Here is an 18759-nt window from a genome sequence, read left to right as displayed (position 1 = left end):
TCTCGGTGTTTAAATAATTTAACGTTATTTTTGGAAGATTAAAATATAAATATAATAAATATATATTAAAATATCAGTCTACTTTACTTACTACATCTACTTTCATATAATATCGTTAGGCTTCATGTTCTCCTAGTACATGTGCGGATTCAAGAAGATGCGGATACTGGACGACGATGGCGGCGGGTGTTCTTCACTGTATTCCGGCGGGCAATATAGATAAAAAAGCAACGCACAATTTTCTAATCAAACGTTGTAGAGTATTTTGTATTAATAGTTCCTGGGTGGAGTTCAGAGAATCGGTGCTCGTAGTGTAGGTAGTATTAATTTTGGTTGAGGTGATTATTTTATTTAGTACAAAAAAATTGTATTTATAATTTTTCTAAGGTCCTGCATTGATAACAACTAATATGTTTCATGAATCTCCTCCACGGAGCAAAAACTATTAATGTAGTTTTAAATTCTTAAACACATTAAAATGCTATGGCAATAGCTAGTAAAACCCTACATCTAGTGTACCAAACAGCTCTAGCGACAGCTAGTGGATATTTTCTGAACTTAACAGAACTTTAAATTTGTAACCCTTGGAAACGAGATGTAAGCTCTCTTTTCTTATGTTCACCTAGTATTTATGCGGATTCAACCAGTTGCGGATTCATAACGCAATATTTTGCGTTTTAGTAACTCTCTACACTAGGATTGGTAGTTATTTCTTTTTAGGATACAAAAGCTGTTAAAACGTTAAACGCATTCTTCAAATAAAATATCTATCAGATAAAAGTTATCTGGCGATTGAAAAATCAGCCCTTAGTCAGATACTAATAAATAAAATAATCTGGTTTGGTGATTTAAATTAATTTAAAAAAAATGTTAATAAAACCGGTCCAATAATCCGGTATAAATAACGGGCTCTAATTAAAAGCACGTTATTTATAGCGTCGTACCTGTGCCCTCCGAAACACAGTAATGAGGTGTTCAAGACAGACATACTTGTAGTAGTGAAAGTACATAAAAAAACCTTAGAAAACAAAACTTGCATTGGTACTTGCCTGACCTGGAATCAAACCCGATCTGTTTTATTCAATTTTTCAAACTTTCACCACAACTGCGATAATACACACGTGTTTACACATTTATCAGTTATTTTTTGCTTGCAGGATATTTGTATATCAGCGATGAAAGAAAAGGATATAGAAGGCAAATTGCGCGGTGTCACAAATGAGTGGTCCGTCCACGAGCTGACTTTCCAGACGTTCAACAATCGTGGTGAACTTCTACTGAGGGGCGACACCACTGCTGAGACCATAGGCCAGCTTGAAGACAGCCTCATGATATTGGGATCTCTGCTTTCTAATCGGTAATGTCATTTTATACTGAATGTTTTCAATAATTAAGCTATTGAATTAAGAAGTACATAGTGGTCTAATATTTTAAGAATCAGGCAATCAAATAACCCTTGGTGTCGTGTCTTTCAAATAATAGAGAATAGTATACCAGATTTCGTAAGGGTTTTCTAACTGTGTAGACAATAATTATACGGTTTTGATAACACGGGTATTAGAAGAAAAAATCATTTCTGTACATTTAATATTTGTTACACATTTTGAAGCATACCAGTTTCATAAATATGATGTGAAGTTAGGTGCTGTCATTTACATATGTGTTAAAATCACACATCTATCCATACGCATAGATAACCTCTGATCTATTTTGTACTAGGATATCATAAACCGCAGGATGTAAGTGATTGTAGTGCAGTGACGTTGAGTACGTTGCACACATTGAATCACGAGTACGTTCATTCACTTTAAAAATGACCTTTTACTCAACCTTGACCTGTAGTCAATCCATTAACGTCATTTTTGGGTTAAATTAAACATTCAAACTATAACAGTTACCTACCATATTAATTTCATTTTCATGTGTTTTGGATGTATAATGGTACAACTGCACCGTGAGTGTTTTCAGCAAAAATAAAAACAGCTTTACAAAGGTCAACGTCTCGTCAGTCAGTACAAATACAGTTCCATTACAAGTTCAACAAAATCATATCAATGCAATGAAGTATTTATTCTGTTCTGCAGCTACAACGCTCCATTCAGAAAACAAATTCAGCAATGGCTGTACGATCTTCAAAGTACGAACGAGATCCTAGAAAGGTGGCTTCTTGTACAAAACATGTGGGTTTATCTCGAAGCCGTATTCGTCGGTGGTGATATCGCTAAACAACTGCCAAAGGAAGCTAAGAGGTTCTCTAAAATCGACAAATCTTGGCAGAAGATTATGCAAAGGGCTCACGAAACTCCTGGTGTGGTTTCCTGCTGTGTAGGGGATGATCTTCTCAGACAATTGCTCCCACATCTTCAAGAACAACTTGAGTTATGCCAAAAGAGTCTCAGTGGCTATCTAGAAAGGAAAAGAACTATGTTCCCGCGATTCTTCTTTGTGTCAGACCCGGCGTTATTAGAAATTTTGGGCCAGGCGTCAGACTCGCATACCATACAGAACCATTTGCTGTCTATTTTTGATAATATTAGATACGTCAAGTTCCATGATATCGGTAAGTAGATGCTTAATACTTACTCATAATTCCACTTTGAGTCTAGGCTTTGTTTAAATCAAACTGAATGTCAGCTGTCGAATGTGAGCGAACGTTACGCAGTTTATTGTATTTCCATACATATTCACTTTTTCAGTAACATACTGACATTCGGCGGGTGGTAGTCAGTTTGAACGCAGCCTTAAAGTTCCGTTCGTTACGTAAATATTTTTTAATAGATGAAATAGTACTTATTAGTATAACTGTATGACTTATCATTTTCATACACATGATTACAATCCAATTATTCGCCACTATCCTAAAACTCTTAACGACCTGTGTGGTTAAACGAAAGTTTAAACCGCAACAATAAAATTTTCAGAATACAACAAGATGATTGCAATAGTGTCATCGGAAGGCGAAGAGATAAAGCTGGAGCGTCCTGTACGAGCCGAGGGTTCCGTAGAAACATGGCTGACATCGCTGTTACAGTCTGCACAGGGCAGCTTGCACGCCATCATTAGGAACGCAGTGGCCGTTATTAATGATCCCGCTTTCAATCTCCTGTTGTTCCTGGATAAAATGCCGGCACAGGTCAGAACGCGTTTCTTTAATTAATTCAATTATTATTTCATTTTCATATATAGGAAATTTGAAAAAAAAGTTATGTATAAAGTGTTATCTCAGTAGTTAAATACTTTTATTTAATCAGTATGGTTTCTTACCCCATAGGCGGCCAAAATTTACAACTTGACATAACAAACTCATATTTGTCAGGCACAATATACTGTCAAAAAGGCTTCCTCTCCTGTCATCTTTAAGCCAAATGTTTACAAACTAATCAAATGTTATTTCAACAGATTGGTCTGTTGGGCATTCAAATAATATGGACAAGAGACGCCGAGTTAGCTCTGATGCAAGCTCGTCAAGACAAGAAGATAATGATGGAAACTAATAACAAGTTTCTAGAGTTACTAAACACCTTGATCGATCAGACTACGAGAAACTTATTAAAGATAGAAAGAATCAAATTTGAAACGCTCATTACCATTCATGTCCATCAAAGAGACATTTTCGATATGCTGGTAAGTACATTAACGTAAGTTTTCTGTTAGGTCATTGAAAGTGAAACTGCCTTTACTAGGATATATCCTCGTGATCATGTTCCCCTTGTGAATCCTTCTATAAATAACGATCTAAGACTTAAAGGCATGTACTTGTTATGGATATGCATTTAACAACGTCACAGCGAATGCACTCTTGAATCTCTGCTGTTCTGGTATTTCGAGAGCTCGGTATTGATCTGATTCAAGGCTTTGAGATGTCTTGTGGCTACTTTCAACGTACCTGGGTTATTATTGTTTGTTGATTGATGTCTTTGAATCAATTAGTTAGTTAACGCGTGTTTAATAGCACTGATAATGTAGCTAAATGATGTGAAATTGTTAAGTAAAGAATGTTGTTCATTAGGCAATATTATGATAAAACAATATAGGACAATACAAACAAATATGTCTAAGAGGCTGCAAAAGCAAGTTCTAGACAACGATTCGATGGATTTAACTGTAAAAAGATATATAAGTATTTTTACTTGGCCATGCCTTGCTTATACCTCAAATATCCTAAGCATATTTTCACGAAAGTAATGTGTAATCTTCCAGTGTCGTCTCAACGTCCGTTCGGCGAATGATTTCGAGTGGCTGAAGCAGTGCAGGTTCTACTTCAAGGAAGATGCTGACAAGACGTGGATCTCTGTTACCGACGTCACTTTTACTTACCAGAACGAATACTTGGGCTGTACCGATAGGCTCGTGATCACGCCTCTTACTGACAGGTTAGTAAACATTTTATTCGTTAAAGATTTATTTTGCTTTATTTTTATAAAAAAGGTATAACACAATGGTTCTTTTGATTTCAGACACCTATCGAAATCACTCGGTAATCTAGTTTTATGATTAAATATTTAACAGTCACACTTGATTTAATGAAGAATTTACGTATGTCAGGTCGATTACTATTTTTATGAGAATTGAAACTGTCACTAAGAATGCTTTCCTTCATTTACAAAAAAATGTTTTTAGTCATTCCTCCGCATCCGTGGCCATAACATGACAGACGGTTGTATCAAATAGTATTTTATTTATTTATTATTTATATTATTATATATATTACCAGTGCCACTTTCAGTGTCGATCGAGCCTGCAGCAGGACGTTAAAGTCATACTTACTCAACTTTATTCTGACTCTTCGCTTATATGTTTCAGATGCTACATCACCCTCGCTCAAGCGCTAGCAATGAGTATGGGCGGAGCTCCATGCGGCCCCGCTGGCACAGGCAAGACTGAGACCGTCAAAGATATGGGCAAGACTCTGGCTAAATACGTCGTCGTCTTCAACTGCTCCGATCAAATGGACTACAGGTACTCATCTATATCTGTACTACTATATAAGCGGAAAGATTAGTTTTTCGACAGAATCAGACAGTCTCCGGAACGACTGAACCGATTCGAATAATTATTTCACTATTAGGTAGCTAAATACCCTATCTGCGCTGAATATGGGCTGCGCTGAATAGAAAATATTATATAGCAAAAATATCACCAAAAATCCAAAAGCAACAAATTCCATTTTCAGGGGTTTAGGCCGAATATACAAAGGCTTAGCTCAATCAGGTTCGTGGGGGTGTTTCGACGAGTTCAACCGCATAGAGTTGCCGGTACTGTCGGTCGCTGCTCAACAAGTCGCCGTCGTGCTGTCCGCTAAGAAGGAAAAGAAAAAAAGCTTTGTCTTCACTGATGGGGATGTCTCCGAAATGTGCCCCGAATTCGGGATATTTATTACTATGGTAATGCTGTTCTTTTATTAACACGCCTTTATTAGATCGATCTGCATGTGACTATGGAGTGGAATATAACGTTACTAATTTAATGGTTTTCCAAGGATCGTAGCGTCATGAAAATAGGCGTTATGGCAGGGTTAAAAATAGTGAATAAAAAGAAAAAGTCGGACCAATTACTTTTTTTCAGTCATGCCTATTGGCAGCCGTACATATGTAGTTTTAATGACAAAACAATAATACGGTACTGTAAAATTGATCGCTTGGACTTGTGATGCACTTTGACCACGGTTAGGTTTCGAGTTTTAACTATGAAGCCGGATTTTGTTTTATATGAACATTTATTAAAGCGTGATTTTTAACTACTAATTTATTTTTTAGCAAAAATATTTTGTACCAATGGTGTATGGTTCTTGCTGAAAAGTCGCGCCCATTTTATTTATATTATTCATTTGAATTTGAAGTGCACCGTGAACCGTAAATGCGGGAAAGTGCATCATGTCAGCTTTAATTTATTTTTAAGTGGGGCATGATAGAAAGTTGAGTGCAATAAGGATGTTCTGCAGTGTGACACACGTAGTAGTGATAGTCTTGTTTTACTTATTTAGTAGTAATACATCGTACTTATCTTTTAGTTCTATACTCTGTGTTGTAAGTAATAAATGTCCCTAAATCCTTGTATCCGGAGTCTAATGCAGCAATGGTATTTTCTCAACAGAACCCAGGATATGCCGGTCGTAAAGAGTTACCAGAAAACTTGAAGATCCAATTCCGAACGGTAGCCATGATGGTGCCTGATAGACAGATCATCATAAGAGTGAAACTTGCATCTTGTGGCTTTCTAGAAAATATTACATTGGCCAGGAAGTTCTACACTCTTTACAAACTATGTGAGGAGCAATTGACGAAACAGGTGGGTTTCTAAAACGGTTTTACCGTAGAAGTTCAAGACCTAACACACATCGTGATATGCGATGTTATTGCACCTTGACACGTTGAAGGTAGACCCTCAATGCGAAAAAGGGACCATGCATCCATTGATCATGCGTCGTTTTACTCATGTTGTTTTACATCTCTCTCATGACCTCAAAGGTCAAGAGCACGCGCTACCTCTGTGAAACTCATAATATCCTAGTAACTGAAACGTTTATATGACTATGTGTACCTATATTTTGTAGCTATATACTATTTATTTATCTACAGAACGATATCCACATCCTTTACTACTGTATTTTTACTAGTGGACCGCCCTCGCTTTGCTTCGGTAACCTCCTTAAAATTATGAATGTTTCTCTACTATATTTTTCATGTATTATGCAAATAAAAATAAACCTTTCGCTTGAAACACTCTATCTAATAAAAAAAAAAACAACAGCATGAAAATCGGTTGCGTGGTTTTGAAGATTTAAGCGTACAAAGGGACATAGGTATGAAGGGAGTGAAAAAGCGACTTTGTTTTATGCTCTGTAGTGATAGGGTATAATTATTATTTTTATTCACTTCAGGTCCATTACGATTTCGGTCTTCGCAACATCTTATCCGTGCTTCGTACTCTTGGCGCAGTAAAACGAGTGAACAGCAAAGACAATGAAAGTACCATAGTTATGAGAGTTCTTCGAGACATGAATCTATCTAAATTAATTGATGAGGATGAACCTCTCTTCATTTCGCTGGTTGCAGACTTGTTCCCAAACCAGGCTTTAGAGAAGACAACCTATACGGATTTAGAGGAGGCTATAAAGAAACAAGTTGATTTACTTGGCCTAATCAGCCATCCGCCTTGGTTGTTAAAGATCATCCAGGTAAGGATTCTATTAAAATGTATCTCAGTAACTACGTAATTTCGTATGGTATGTAATGATATGTGGTTTGGTTCAAATTACCATTTTCGCAAACATTGTCTGAATCATTGAATCAGAAAAAAAGGGGTTTGATTTTTCGTCTGACCTTTTCATGATTTAATTTCTCACCTCAATCTTATAAATGAATAAATCTTTGAACACTCAAAAAAATATATTTCCTAGTTTTAACTTCTATTGTAATTAATTATTAAATGACTAAATATAATTGCATGTATTTTTCAGTTGTATGAAACTCAGCGAGTGCGTCACGGTATTATGACGCTGGGGCCGCCGGGAGCCGGCAAGACGACCTGCATCCAAACCCTCATGAGTGCTCTCACTGAAACCGAAAACCCACACAAGTAAGGAACAAAACTTTATAACGAAATTCTTAGTAACGTCGAAGGTATTTTTTTTTACTCAGTGGTTAATACAATTATCAAAAAATCTTATTGAAAAATAATAAAATAACTCAAAACCCCCGACTTAACCCAATTATATAGGAATATCCGTCGGGGGCTGCCATTAAACCAGCTAAAGGATTCCTAGTGTCGTGAATACAATTTTTGAAGAATTGTAGATGTTTAACGATGACATAAAATACACTCAATTAATTATTGAATTTTCATATAGAAAAGGCAGCCCCCGACGGTTATTCCTATTTAATTGGGTTAAGTCGGGGGTTTTGAGTTATTTTTAGTGAGTTACAGTCATGACACCGGTCTAAGAACATGAACTCATCGAACACAAATACGTTATTGAAAACCGCATCAAAATCAGATCATTAGTTTAGAAGATAGGAGGGAACATTACTTTGCTGTTTTGCCCTAATATTGTGGCGCCCCCTAGTGAGTTACAGTCATGACACCGGTCTTAGAACATGAACTCATCGAACACAAATACGTTATTGAAAACTGCATCAAAATCAGATCATTAGTTTAGAAGATAGGAGGGAACATTACTTTGCACAAACGCACACACAAACACACAAACGCACAAACGCACATCTCTCACCCTAAACGCATATACCTGCTCCGTTCCGTCGTGGGTAAAAAGGAGTTCTTGTTTAAATGCGAAATATAACTCGAATTTGACATATTTACGGATATTGGTACTTTATTTACTGAACTTCATGTGACGACCTAAGATAATTTTCTCAACGAAATATTATAGAAAGGGACAGGAAAATCGACGTGAACACTATTTTTGTTAATAAATGAATTAATGATTTGATTTCTACCTTATGGGTATCATCATATGGTTGAAGTTTGTTCATAGTCAAATAATTACTTTCTGCGTTATAACTTCATATTTCGAATATTAAGAGTAACACTCCAGCAGCTCATGGTCTCCTAGTCTTTCAATCGCACTCCCGGCTGAATTCACATTTTACGCACGCGCACTGAGCACCAAGCTGAACCACTATTTAACAACTTCACTGTCTACGAAGCAGACACCATAAAACGTTAGTAGTTAAACAATCGGTGTGTATCAGTTATGACTCATGGGACAGGGAAGATACACGAAAAAAAAAATTGTTTAGGTTCTCTAAAATCTTCATCAGGTATTTTCGTTGCAGAACATTTTAATCGCGTTCAGTTAGTGCACAAAGTTGCTGTAAATATAGTTTGTATTTATAACCACAGGTCCAACAGGTCACAAAGACTATTATCAACAGATCATTTGCATATCAGCTGAATTTCAAGTTTTAATTCCATGCTTGTGTTGGGAAGAGCTGATTGAATAGTTTTTTTTTGTCATGGAAAGTCCGCAATTTTCAATTCAATAACAATGAATGGAAATCGTATAATATTCTGCATAATCTTTCGCAGATTTATTTTCAGCGTAAAAATACTCGAGCCTATTATCCACTTTCACTACCTATGTTGGTAAATAAAATATAGACGGAATGGGCCCAATATGAGGAATCGATCAATGATCATAAAATACGTCACACCATTCATAAATAATGTAGATTACTCTGGTGTTTTATGACATCCTGGTGAAATAGATTAGTATACAATTTATGGATATATGTACGTACGTAAATAAAAAACATGCAGTTAAAATATTTATATATTGCAACTAAAACATCTCTTTGAATTTATGTTGTCTGTGTACCATATTTTTTTAAATTTGATATCTGAGTAAACAAAATAATGCTGCCCAAAATAAATGACAAATTAGTTCCATAAAATATTTTTGCTATGCATGTGTTTATTCAATCTATGCTTCTCTGTTTTATGAAGTCCGAATACAAATTGAATTACTTACATCTGTATATAAATATGTATTTTTCGTTATGACTATATCAATTGAGTTAATATTTTTTTATTCACACTTTTTAAATGGTCTTCTTTTGGTCCATAGATGACGGGGGTCGTAAGTAGTGGGGATGATTTGGGAGCGAGAGTCGAGATCATCTGTCAAGAATTTACGATTGTTTTAATCCAAAAAGTACAGTAAAAGTAAAGTACACATCAGAATTTTTTTGGAATCACGAGGAACCGTCTTTGCCATTGGCGACGGTAAATTCCAGGGAACTCGCGTAGACCATGAGAAAGTCGCAAATCTATTTATAAAGCTACAGCGTGATTAATGTGATAATTATTTTAAGATTGATAAGTGTGTTTCCCATAGGTTCAATTTTTTAAATATATATAATAAAAGAAAGTCGTGTTAGTTACTAATTTTATAACTCATGAATGGCTGAACCGTTTAAGCTGAAAATAAGAGGGGAAAAGCTTAGACCCGAGAAAGGGACCAAGGATAGTTTTGTGTCACCATCCGGCTACAAAAGCAGTTTATCCTGGGAGGCGGGTGAAACCGCGGGCGGAAAGCTAGTAAGATAATAAATAAGGGTTTCATTATTTTAGGAGATTTATATTTGATACGCTTTCTCTTTATCATTTATAGTTTCCTGGTGAACTGAATTCTCATGTAACTTACTACGCAGTCGCATTTCAGAAGAGTGCACGTGGTTCGGATAGAAATGTGTGGTCCTGAGTTTCAATGAAAACAGAAAATGCATGTGTGCATGCAATAACTGTGTTGTATAAATATACTTTTACTAGAAATAGGTTTGTTGCACTGAACTCTTTGAGCTTTCTGGTCTCCTTGTATCTCATCCTCCTTCGCGTATCATGCGTATAGTTAGTTATAGATATTTGTTGCAATTTCGCTAGATATGTAAGCAACTTTTAACGTGGCTTCGGTAGGGTCTAAGTTCGATTGGCAACAGTTTTAGTCGGTAGTATTGGCAGTTATTTTCAGGCAACATACTAGTTTAAAAAATATTTTACGTAGTATGAAGTGGGTTATTCCAAGCTCTTAATAGTGAATCACATTAGGGATTTATTTGGAATCAAGAGGTCTTTGCCGTCGGCGTCGCTGTCCACGATATATACCAGGGAACTCGCGTAGACCATGAGAAAGTCGCAAATGTATTTGTAAAATTACAGCGTGATTTGTGTGATAACTAGTGAGACTTCCCATAAGTTCAGTTTTTGAGTTTTTGATCTAAGATTATGAATTAGGGTTTCATTGTGAAAGCCTGTTATAGGAGTATTATAAGTACATATGTATGCAGTTATTCTCTTTATCATTTATAGTTTCCTAGTGAACTGAATTCCCATAAAACATTCTACGCAGGCGCATTTCAGAAAAGTGCACGTGGTCTGGATAGAAATGTGTGCTTCTGACTATCAGTCGAAACAGAAAATGCATGTGTGCAACTGTGTTGTATATAGGTAGGTACTTTTACAGGAGAGAGGTTTGTTTCAATGAACTCCTTGAGTTTTCTGGTCTCCTCGTGTCTCATCCTCCTTTGCGCATTCTAGTTCATCCATGGTGCGCAATGAATCATACGTATACCAGTAACAGATATAGCATTTCATTTAGGTAGTCTGAAACTTTAACGTGGCTTTAGAGGCCTTGCTGAAGTTCGATTGGCAACGATTTTAGTAGGTTTTGGAAGCTATTTTCAGCCAAAATACTTTGAAATTATCAATTTAGTTTATGAAATCTTTCACATTCTACAAAATTATACTTTTTGTGTTTTGCATGTTAAGATGGAGTAAGATTTGATAGTTAAATACGTATAGAACAATCTAAAAATCAAAAAGCTACATCACTTAAGTATATCAAAGCTGAAAGGAAAGCGTAGGATGCAAAAGCGCTTACTAAGAACGGAATGAAAATGCATTCCATGTATGCTTTTTACTAGGAATTCATGTATTTCACGAAGTACTCCTATAATTTACTTTCACTTATTCGCACACCAACATACAACTTGACGCACATCTGCATAACACTTACACGGAACGAGTGAGCGGTCAGCGAACTCCTACCTAATTTACTAGAACCTACAGAATAAATGAACTGAAATTATTTACCTATAATTAAAAACTAAACATTGTAGACGTTTTCAAAACTATACCTTTATCTTTATTTGTATCACAAGAAAAAGAAAAAGAAACATAATTGATACTCTTAAGAAAACAAAGTCCATAGATTTGATGACACGTCCATTGTCAATAACGGTATATTATGTCATAATTATTGCCACTGAACTTAACTATACTAACTCTCACAATATTTTTGTTAACAGGGAAATGCGAATGAATCCCAAGGCAATTACAGCAGCTCAGATGTTCGGCCGATTAGACGTCGCCACCAATGACTGGACTGACGGAATATTCTCGGCTCTTTGGCGTAAAACTCTCAAAATAAGAACAGGCGAGCACATTTGGCTCGTCTTAGATGGACCAGTAGACAGCATATGGATCGAGAACTTGAACTCCGTACTAGATGATAACAAAACTTTAACCTTGGCCAATGGTGATCGTCTCACAATGTCTCCAACTTCCAAGATTATATTTGAACCGGAAAATATTGATAATGCATCACCAGCTACTGTATCTAGAAATGGCATGGTTTACATGAGCTCCTCAGGATTGACTTGGGACCCAGGTATATTTTTTATAGATGTGACGTTTTCTTGTAATGTTTTTATTTACTCAATTTATTTTTCTTGTTTTCAGTGCTACGTGCTTGGCTCAAAACACGTTCACCACGTGAAAATGAAGTTTACACTCCACTCTTCGAAGAAACCTTTCCAGTCACGTACACATGGTGCACACAAAATCTTTCTTTCAGTATGCGCGTCCTACAAAGTAATATTATTGCACAAATGCTGAACTTGCTAGAAGGACTGGTGCCTCCACAAGTAATAGAAACAGAGGACCCTTCAGGCAATAAGTCTTTAAATGGTGATGACGATGAAGAGGAAAAAGATAAAGGCGAAGAAATCATACTGTTTACACCTGAACACCTTCATAAAGTCTACGTATTTAGTCTTGTATGGGGGTTTGGCTCTTTACTGGAAACCGAAGATAGAAAACGATTTGACACATATTTGAGGAAAAAGTTTAGTGATATGCTGGACTTCCCGAAACACCCGAACAATAAACCCTGTATAGTTTTTGACTTCTTTGTGAAACATCCCGGCAAGTGGGAGCTGTGGGACGACTTGATGATGCACTATCAATATCCTGACACCGCCACACCGGATTACGCAAGCATTTTGGTGCCGATTGTCGACAACGTACGAATCAATTACTTGATCCATTGTATTGCCAAACAAGGCAAAGCAGTACTACTACTGGGCGAGCAAGGATCAGCTAAAACGGTGATGATGAAAGCATACATGAAGAACTGTAATCCAGAACAGTTCATAGGACGATCGTTCAATTTCTCTTCAGCCACGAGCCCATACCAGTTCCAAAAAACAATAGAAAGTTACGTGGAGAAACGCAGCGGTATGACATTTGGGCCTCCAGGTGGAAAGAAAATGTTAGTGTTCATTGACGATATTAATTTACCACAGATTAACGAGTGGGGGGATCAGATCACAAATGAAATAGTGAGGCAAACCATGGGTATGAACGGGTTCTATAGTCTTGAGAAACCTGGTGACTTTACTACTGTCATTGATATACTGTTTCTTGCTGCCATGGGTCAACCTGGTATGTATATTAAAATAAGATCAGATCATTCAACATTCTATGTTCTTATATTAGCATATCAAACAAATAATTAAAACATTTTTACAGGTGGTGGGAGAAATGACATTCCAGCTCGATTGAAACGCCAGTTCTCCATATTTAATTGTCCACTTCCCAACAACGATTCTATAGACAAAATCTTCAAAGTCATCGGAGAGGGACACTACAATGCTAAACGAGGCTTTGCTTCCGAAGTGAGACAACTCATTAAGAAAGTTATTCCTTTGACGAGAGAACTCTGGGCGAGGACTAGAGCTAACTTATTACCAACTCCAGCTAAATTCCACTACGTATTTTCTTTGCGAGATCTATCACGGGTTTGGCAAGGAATGGTAGGAACTCTGCCAACTGTGATTGAGTCGGAAAAATGCTTAATGCTTTTATGGAAACATGAATTTTCGAGAGTCTTCTCCGACCGTTTCACTCATGAAAAGGATAAGGACTGGTTTAACAAAGCCATGTATGACATAACTGAAGAGGTTCTAGGTACGGAGTACAAGAAGATGATGTTGGACAAAGAACCTGTTTTTGTGGATTTTATGAGGTGAGACTAGTCTCTCTAAGATATGTTATCATGTAGTGTTAAGTTAAACACAAGAGGAAAATGTGATTTGAAGTGTGGAGTGTACCTATAGTTCTGTAGGGCGATGACCCCTGCCACGTGACGTGAATTATATAGAAAGTGAAACCTACTTACGTCACAGTAGTAGTAATGTGTGACCTGCTATGACCTATGATCTCCTAGCATTACACTCTATAAATAACGATCGGGATGCACTGATATACAGGTACCTATGATATGGATGCTGTGACGTATGCTAGGTGCACCGCCTCTTAATTTATATTCTCCTGGTATTTTAAGTCTCAGCCATTGATTTATACATATGTAGTTCATCCATTGCAGCTTTAACTTGTAAAGCGTGGTCTTTTTCACTCAGTACGGACATGTAAAAATACTTTATTTTAATCTGGTACCATAATTATATGTATCTAAATTAACCTTAATGTTTGAACTCATCATGTGTATTTCTAATGCAGCTAAAGAATGAACCCTTTTCTCGCAGTAAGCGAAATCTTTCTACTTATTGAGCGGGGGAACCTTATCTTCAATCGTAATTGTAAAACCAGATAGTTTGTGAAGCATTAAAATACTCTAAGAACTTTCTCGGTGTAACTTTCTAATGGACATCCTATCTCATCGTAAAATAAAATTGATACAGAAACAAAGATTTAAAAATTCTGTTCATGTACATGATGTTTTACGGTCGAGACTTATCTTTATTTGAAGACAATCTATGATAAACCGATTATGATTATATATTATAAACCGGTTATAAACACAATTATAAACCGATATTTTGCCGATGTTTATTTCAGTTATCAGTATCATAGGCACAAGCACTGCGCGGCGCTTTATTTCCAAAAATATCAGATGGTTCCGCATCAAACGAGAAAAAATATTCATAGTCCCTAGTCACCAGGACATCATGGATGTTAGAATGTGTTTGTTACCTCTGCACGTGTTTGTAAATTGCAACAAAACAAATTCATCTGTGTGCACTCCTGCGAAAGCCATATACCAGAAAGAGAGCTCGCGATAGCAATAGATCCAATTTATTCACATGCAATCGGGAGGATGGGTTGCATTTCTTACGTCATATCATTTTCATTCATACTTTGAGGGCTGGCAGCAGTAGCACGTAAAGTGTAAATACAGCATATTTTTTTAAGTGATTACATTTTTAATCAACGTATAACGTACGTATACGGTATCACCCGCGTCCCGTGGGCGCTACTGCCAGCACCGGGATAAAATATAGCTTATGTTACTCGCAGATAATATAGCTTTCTAATGGTGAAAGAATATTTAAAATCGGTCCAGTAGTTTTTGAGTTTATCCATTACAAACAAACAAACAAAGTTTTCCTCTTTATAATATTAGTAAAGACAATTATCCAATACTATTTTTTTTAATCTATAGAAGTTACTAAGTGATCGACAAGCTAAAAAACAACCGGAAATGCTAAAGATAAGATACCCATCATCATACTGGTTTATAAAATACACTGGTGATCAGAAACACAATATGTGGCAAAATGAGCAGTAGCTACGTCGTAGCCGATGACGTCACTGCTACAACATTGAAGTCTCGTAGCAGATTATTATTTTGTGATTGCCATATTCAATTTAAAAGGAAAAGAGAATAATTAAATAAGAATAATTAACTTGAAAAAACTTTTTTATGTAAATATAGATTTTGTTTATTTCAAAATATTATGTACAGATTTTGTTGAAAAATAAATCAACACTTGAAAAGTAAAAGAACATTGAAATTAATGTTTCTAATTTTGAATTTTAATTACAGTCTGACATGATTATATTAATGATTTAGAACGTAAAAGCTTGATTAATTGATACCTAAATACGATTTGATTAACCGGTTCTGTATACATTGTACAGTGGTACTACATTGAATTGCTTTGGTATTTGGCCAATAAATAGAATACATTCATATTCTTCGATTATTTCAGTGTAAGTTTAATTCATAAAAAATACATAAGTCCTGATTTAGAAAAATAATATTTAAACAAAACCTATTGTAACCAAGCCAAAAAATAGAACCATTTTTTTACTGGGGTCCTTCGAAAAGCAGGCAATTTTAAAACGTATCTCTGTCATTACGAAGTTCAATTTTGTTCAACACAAAGCAACACTTGTAGCGTGTTGAACACAGCCGTTTTCCAGTTGATTTCCTTTCGTTTCCTGGGCTCCTAGTACCCAAAGTCAGACTCGCGCTGACTTTGTGGTTTGACGCAAGCGCAACAGTGAGCAGTCCACGTGCTCTGAGCGTCAGATTGCTACTGAACGTAGCACGAGTATTGTAAGGGCGGTGCCATCCTAACATCACGTTGTTTTGAAGTATTACTGTACTTTTTGTTACATAAATACTTCTTTGGTGGTATAAGCCAAATAGAAATTGAATTATTATGCTGTCGTCAAATAGGTATTGTATTTTTATATCCTCGAATCAATTTTTTGCCATTTCGCAAGGTTGGGAAAACCTAATAATGGGTAAGATATTCCAAACTTTGCGCGTTAGGTAATCCTGTTCCTACGTTTTCAATAGCTTTATTTACTAAGGTCTCATTGCATAACATGGTAAGGCTTGTTTGTTTATTTACTACGGCTGTAGCGTAAGAACGGCCTTGAAACATTTCCACGGTCACGAAGCGCGTAACGCGTAGTATCAGGACTAGCACTACAGAACTCAATAGGAGCTTAGATTTATGTACCTAGCATATAAATATATTTATTTATTGTAAAATAAAATAGGTCAAAATATTTATATAGCTTAAGTACATTATTTATCTGAAGCAACAATATTCTAGCCCCATAAAATGAGTGCCAAACCTCAAAATTAAAGGTAATAATAGATTCAAACTTGTAAAAACCTACGTTTTGGCGTCGTCAACGTTCCCTCAAAAGAATCATAAGATCTCATCCGCGTCGTATGTTATAATTAAAAGGTTACAAATATCTGGATTCATTTAGTTAAAATTACTCATCCTTGAGAGTAAAGCGTAAAAATATCTACAAGTCAATCAAAAATATTTTTGGACATAGTATCGTTTGCAACAGAGGGTGGAGAATACGCAAAGACCGAGTACAATAGGAATATTTTAACTTCTTCAGCCTAATTCTGAATTCACTAGAAATATAAACTACACAGAAAATACTTTATGCTATGCGTATAGTAATTGAGGACATATTCTAGGACTTCTTCCCCCTAACTAAAGGGTTTAAATTGTAGTTCATGTGTAGGTGTGTAAATCACGTGTCACTTCGATATTTCATTCTAACTCCTGCTAATTTTACTGAGCTATAATTGCCGTTATAATAAATTAGTGTGAAACATATATTTTTTTGTATTTCATCCATGACTTACTGTTTTAGAAGGATCTCACGAAGTGGCTTTATTGTTGCATTTTAATAACAACAACTGTTATTAAAATCGTAACATTTCATATCCTTTTTTTATGATATTCTGGTCACGAACAAAATTCATCCGCGCCATCTGTGGAACGTTTAACGAACAATTTACCGTTGAATAACACCCTCGTAGTAGGGAGGAAAAGCGATTGCTTTAATATCACTACCCTAGTCAGACTAGAGGGAGCTTTTCTACAACGGGACTGCCTTGTAGACTTGGCTCTTGGCTTGCTATGTTTCCCTAGTACAAAGAAGTGCAACTTTGGTGCTCGGGCACTACCGAGCACTTCGTAAGTACCGACTGTCGTACGTAGTGTGTTGGTTTTTAACACAGTCAATTTGTTCTACAACACCGGATCTTTTTCAAGAAAATCCGTGTAAATTATATTAGGAAATGAAAAAGAAAAGCTAAATAAATGTATAAAATATTTTTTCCAGGTTTTTCAGCCTTATAATCTGGAAATTGTGCATGTGCTACTTTTAGGGCGCGGCTTATTTTAAGCCTTCTTGGTTAGAATTCTTTATCGACCTCTGTTTTTTTTAATAAGATTTTTCATTAGTTTAGAAGAGCAAACACTATGTTTATACATAATATTTAATGGTAATTTATTTAAATACATCAAAACAGTAGTGAAAAAATAAAGAAGTGTTTAAAAAAGTGTTCTTTTCGGTATCACGCGTCGGAAGGTGGTTGCAACCCTTTTCTGAAAGCTGCCTGTTAATTTAATTGAAAGTATAAAATGTGTGATTGCTGATTTTACTACCCATTCATTATTGAGTGCCTTTTTCGTGATGTTTTTTTTTATTTCTTCATTCCAACTACTTTTTTGATATACAAAGTATTTAATGCACGAATCCCATTATAACCACTATGAGCAACAAAGCTTTTTGTATTCAGCGAATGCAAAGGCACATTATGTTGTAAGAAATGGTAACATTCGTAAAATTGAAGGTAAAATGAGGGAAGTTAAGGTAAACTGACCAATGAGGGATTCGAACCCTCGACCTTCGCGTTACTAGCGCGACGCTCTAAAAAACCAAGCCAATGGGCCCACAATCTCATGTGTGGAATTGCGAACAACCCTTTACTAGATGACCTCGATTGCATTTCACTCCAAAAATCATGTTTCATAATTAATTCTTTGCTGGTAATTTCGTAGAGTGTTTATAACAACTTTTTGTTTGGTAATTAGTTAAACCGTTGACTGCTATGTGGTAAAAAGTTGTCACCGGTGTCCTCTAACCCAGTAGATCTAGACACACGGCAGTGTGTCCGCCAAGTTCGAGCAAAAAAGGCGACTCACCGGCCGTGGGTTATATTACACGAACCATTTCGGGCCAAATTCGACCCCCCTGTAACTCAAAATCTATTTTATTTACGCATATCAAATTTCTAGTATCTGTTGAGACCCCCTCACTTATCTAAAATACAAAATTTCATTAACATACCTATTGTAGGTCTTGAGATATTGACGTCAGAAAATCGCT

At 36.1% G+C, this 18759-nt stretch overlaps 1 protein-coding gene and 1 non-coding gene across 4 annotated transcripts in view; one reads left to right on the top strand and one right to left on the bottom strand.

Moving 5' to 3' along the window:
- Window positions 1-18759, top strand: part of Dhc1 (Dynein heavy chain 1) — a 61931-nt gene that overhangs the window by 35026 nt on the left and 8146 nt on the right. For all 3 annotated transcript variants that reach the window (XM_021330083.3, XM_064040761.1, XM_064040827.1), the window contains 13 exons: window positions 1158-1357; window positions 2085-2560; window positions 2922-3133; window positions 3400-3624; window positions 4201-4373; window positions 4804-4959; window positions 5174-5384; window positions 6094-6288; window positions 6881-7177; window positions 7460-7578; window positions 11826-12187; window positions 12259-13242; window positions 13330-13825. In XM_021330083.3, the coding sequence (XP_021185758.3) occupies window positions 1158-1357; window positions 2085-2560; window positions 2922-3133; window positions 3400-3624; window positions 4201-4373; window positions 4804-4959; window positions 5174-5384; window positions 6094-6288; window positions 6881-7177; window positions 7460-7578; window positions 11826-12187; window positions 12259-13242; window positions 13330-13825 (4106 nt within the window). The remainder of the gene's footprint in view (window positions 1-1157; window positions 1358-2084; window positions 2561-2921; window positions 3134-3399; window positions 3625-4200; window positions 4374-4803; window positions 4960-5173; window positions 5385-6093; window positions 6289-6880; window positions 7178-7459; window positions 7579-11825; window positions 12188-12258; window positions 13243-13329; window positions 13826-18759) is intronic.
- On the bottom strand, window positions 18250-18323 carry Trnat-agu (transfer RNA threonine (anticodon AGU)). Its single transcript has one exon. It is a non-coding gene; the product is annotated as a tRNA-Thr (tRNA).

This window comes from Helicoverpa armigera, chromosome 1, assembly GCF_030705265.1.
Source record: "Helicoverpa armigera isolate CAAS_96S chromosome 1, ASM3070526v1, whole genome shotgun sequence".
Lineage (NCBI taxonomy): Eukaryota > Metazoa > Arthropoda > Insecta > Lepidoptera > Noctuidae > Helicoverpa > Helicoverpa armigera.
The sequence above is the reverse complement of the archived record's forward strand: the minus strand, read 5'-3'. Positions and strand labels throughout refer to the sequence as shown.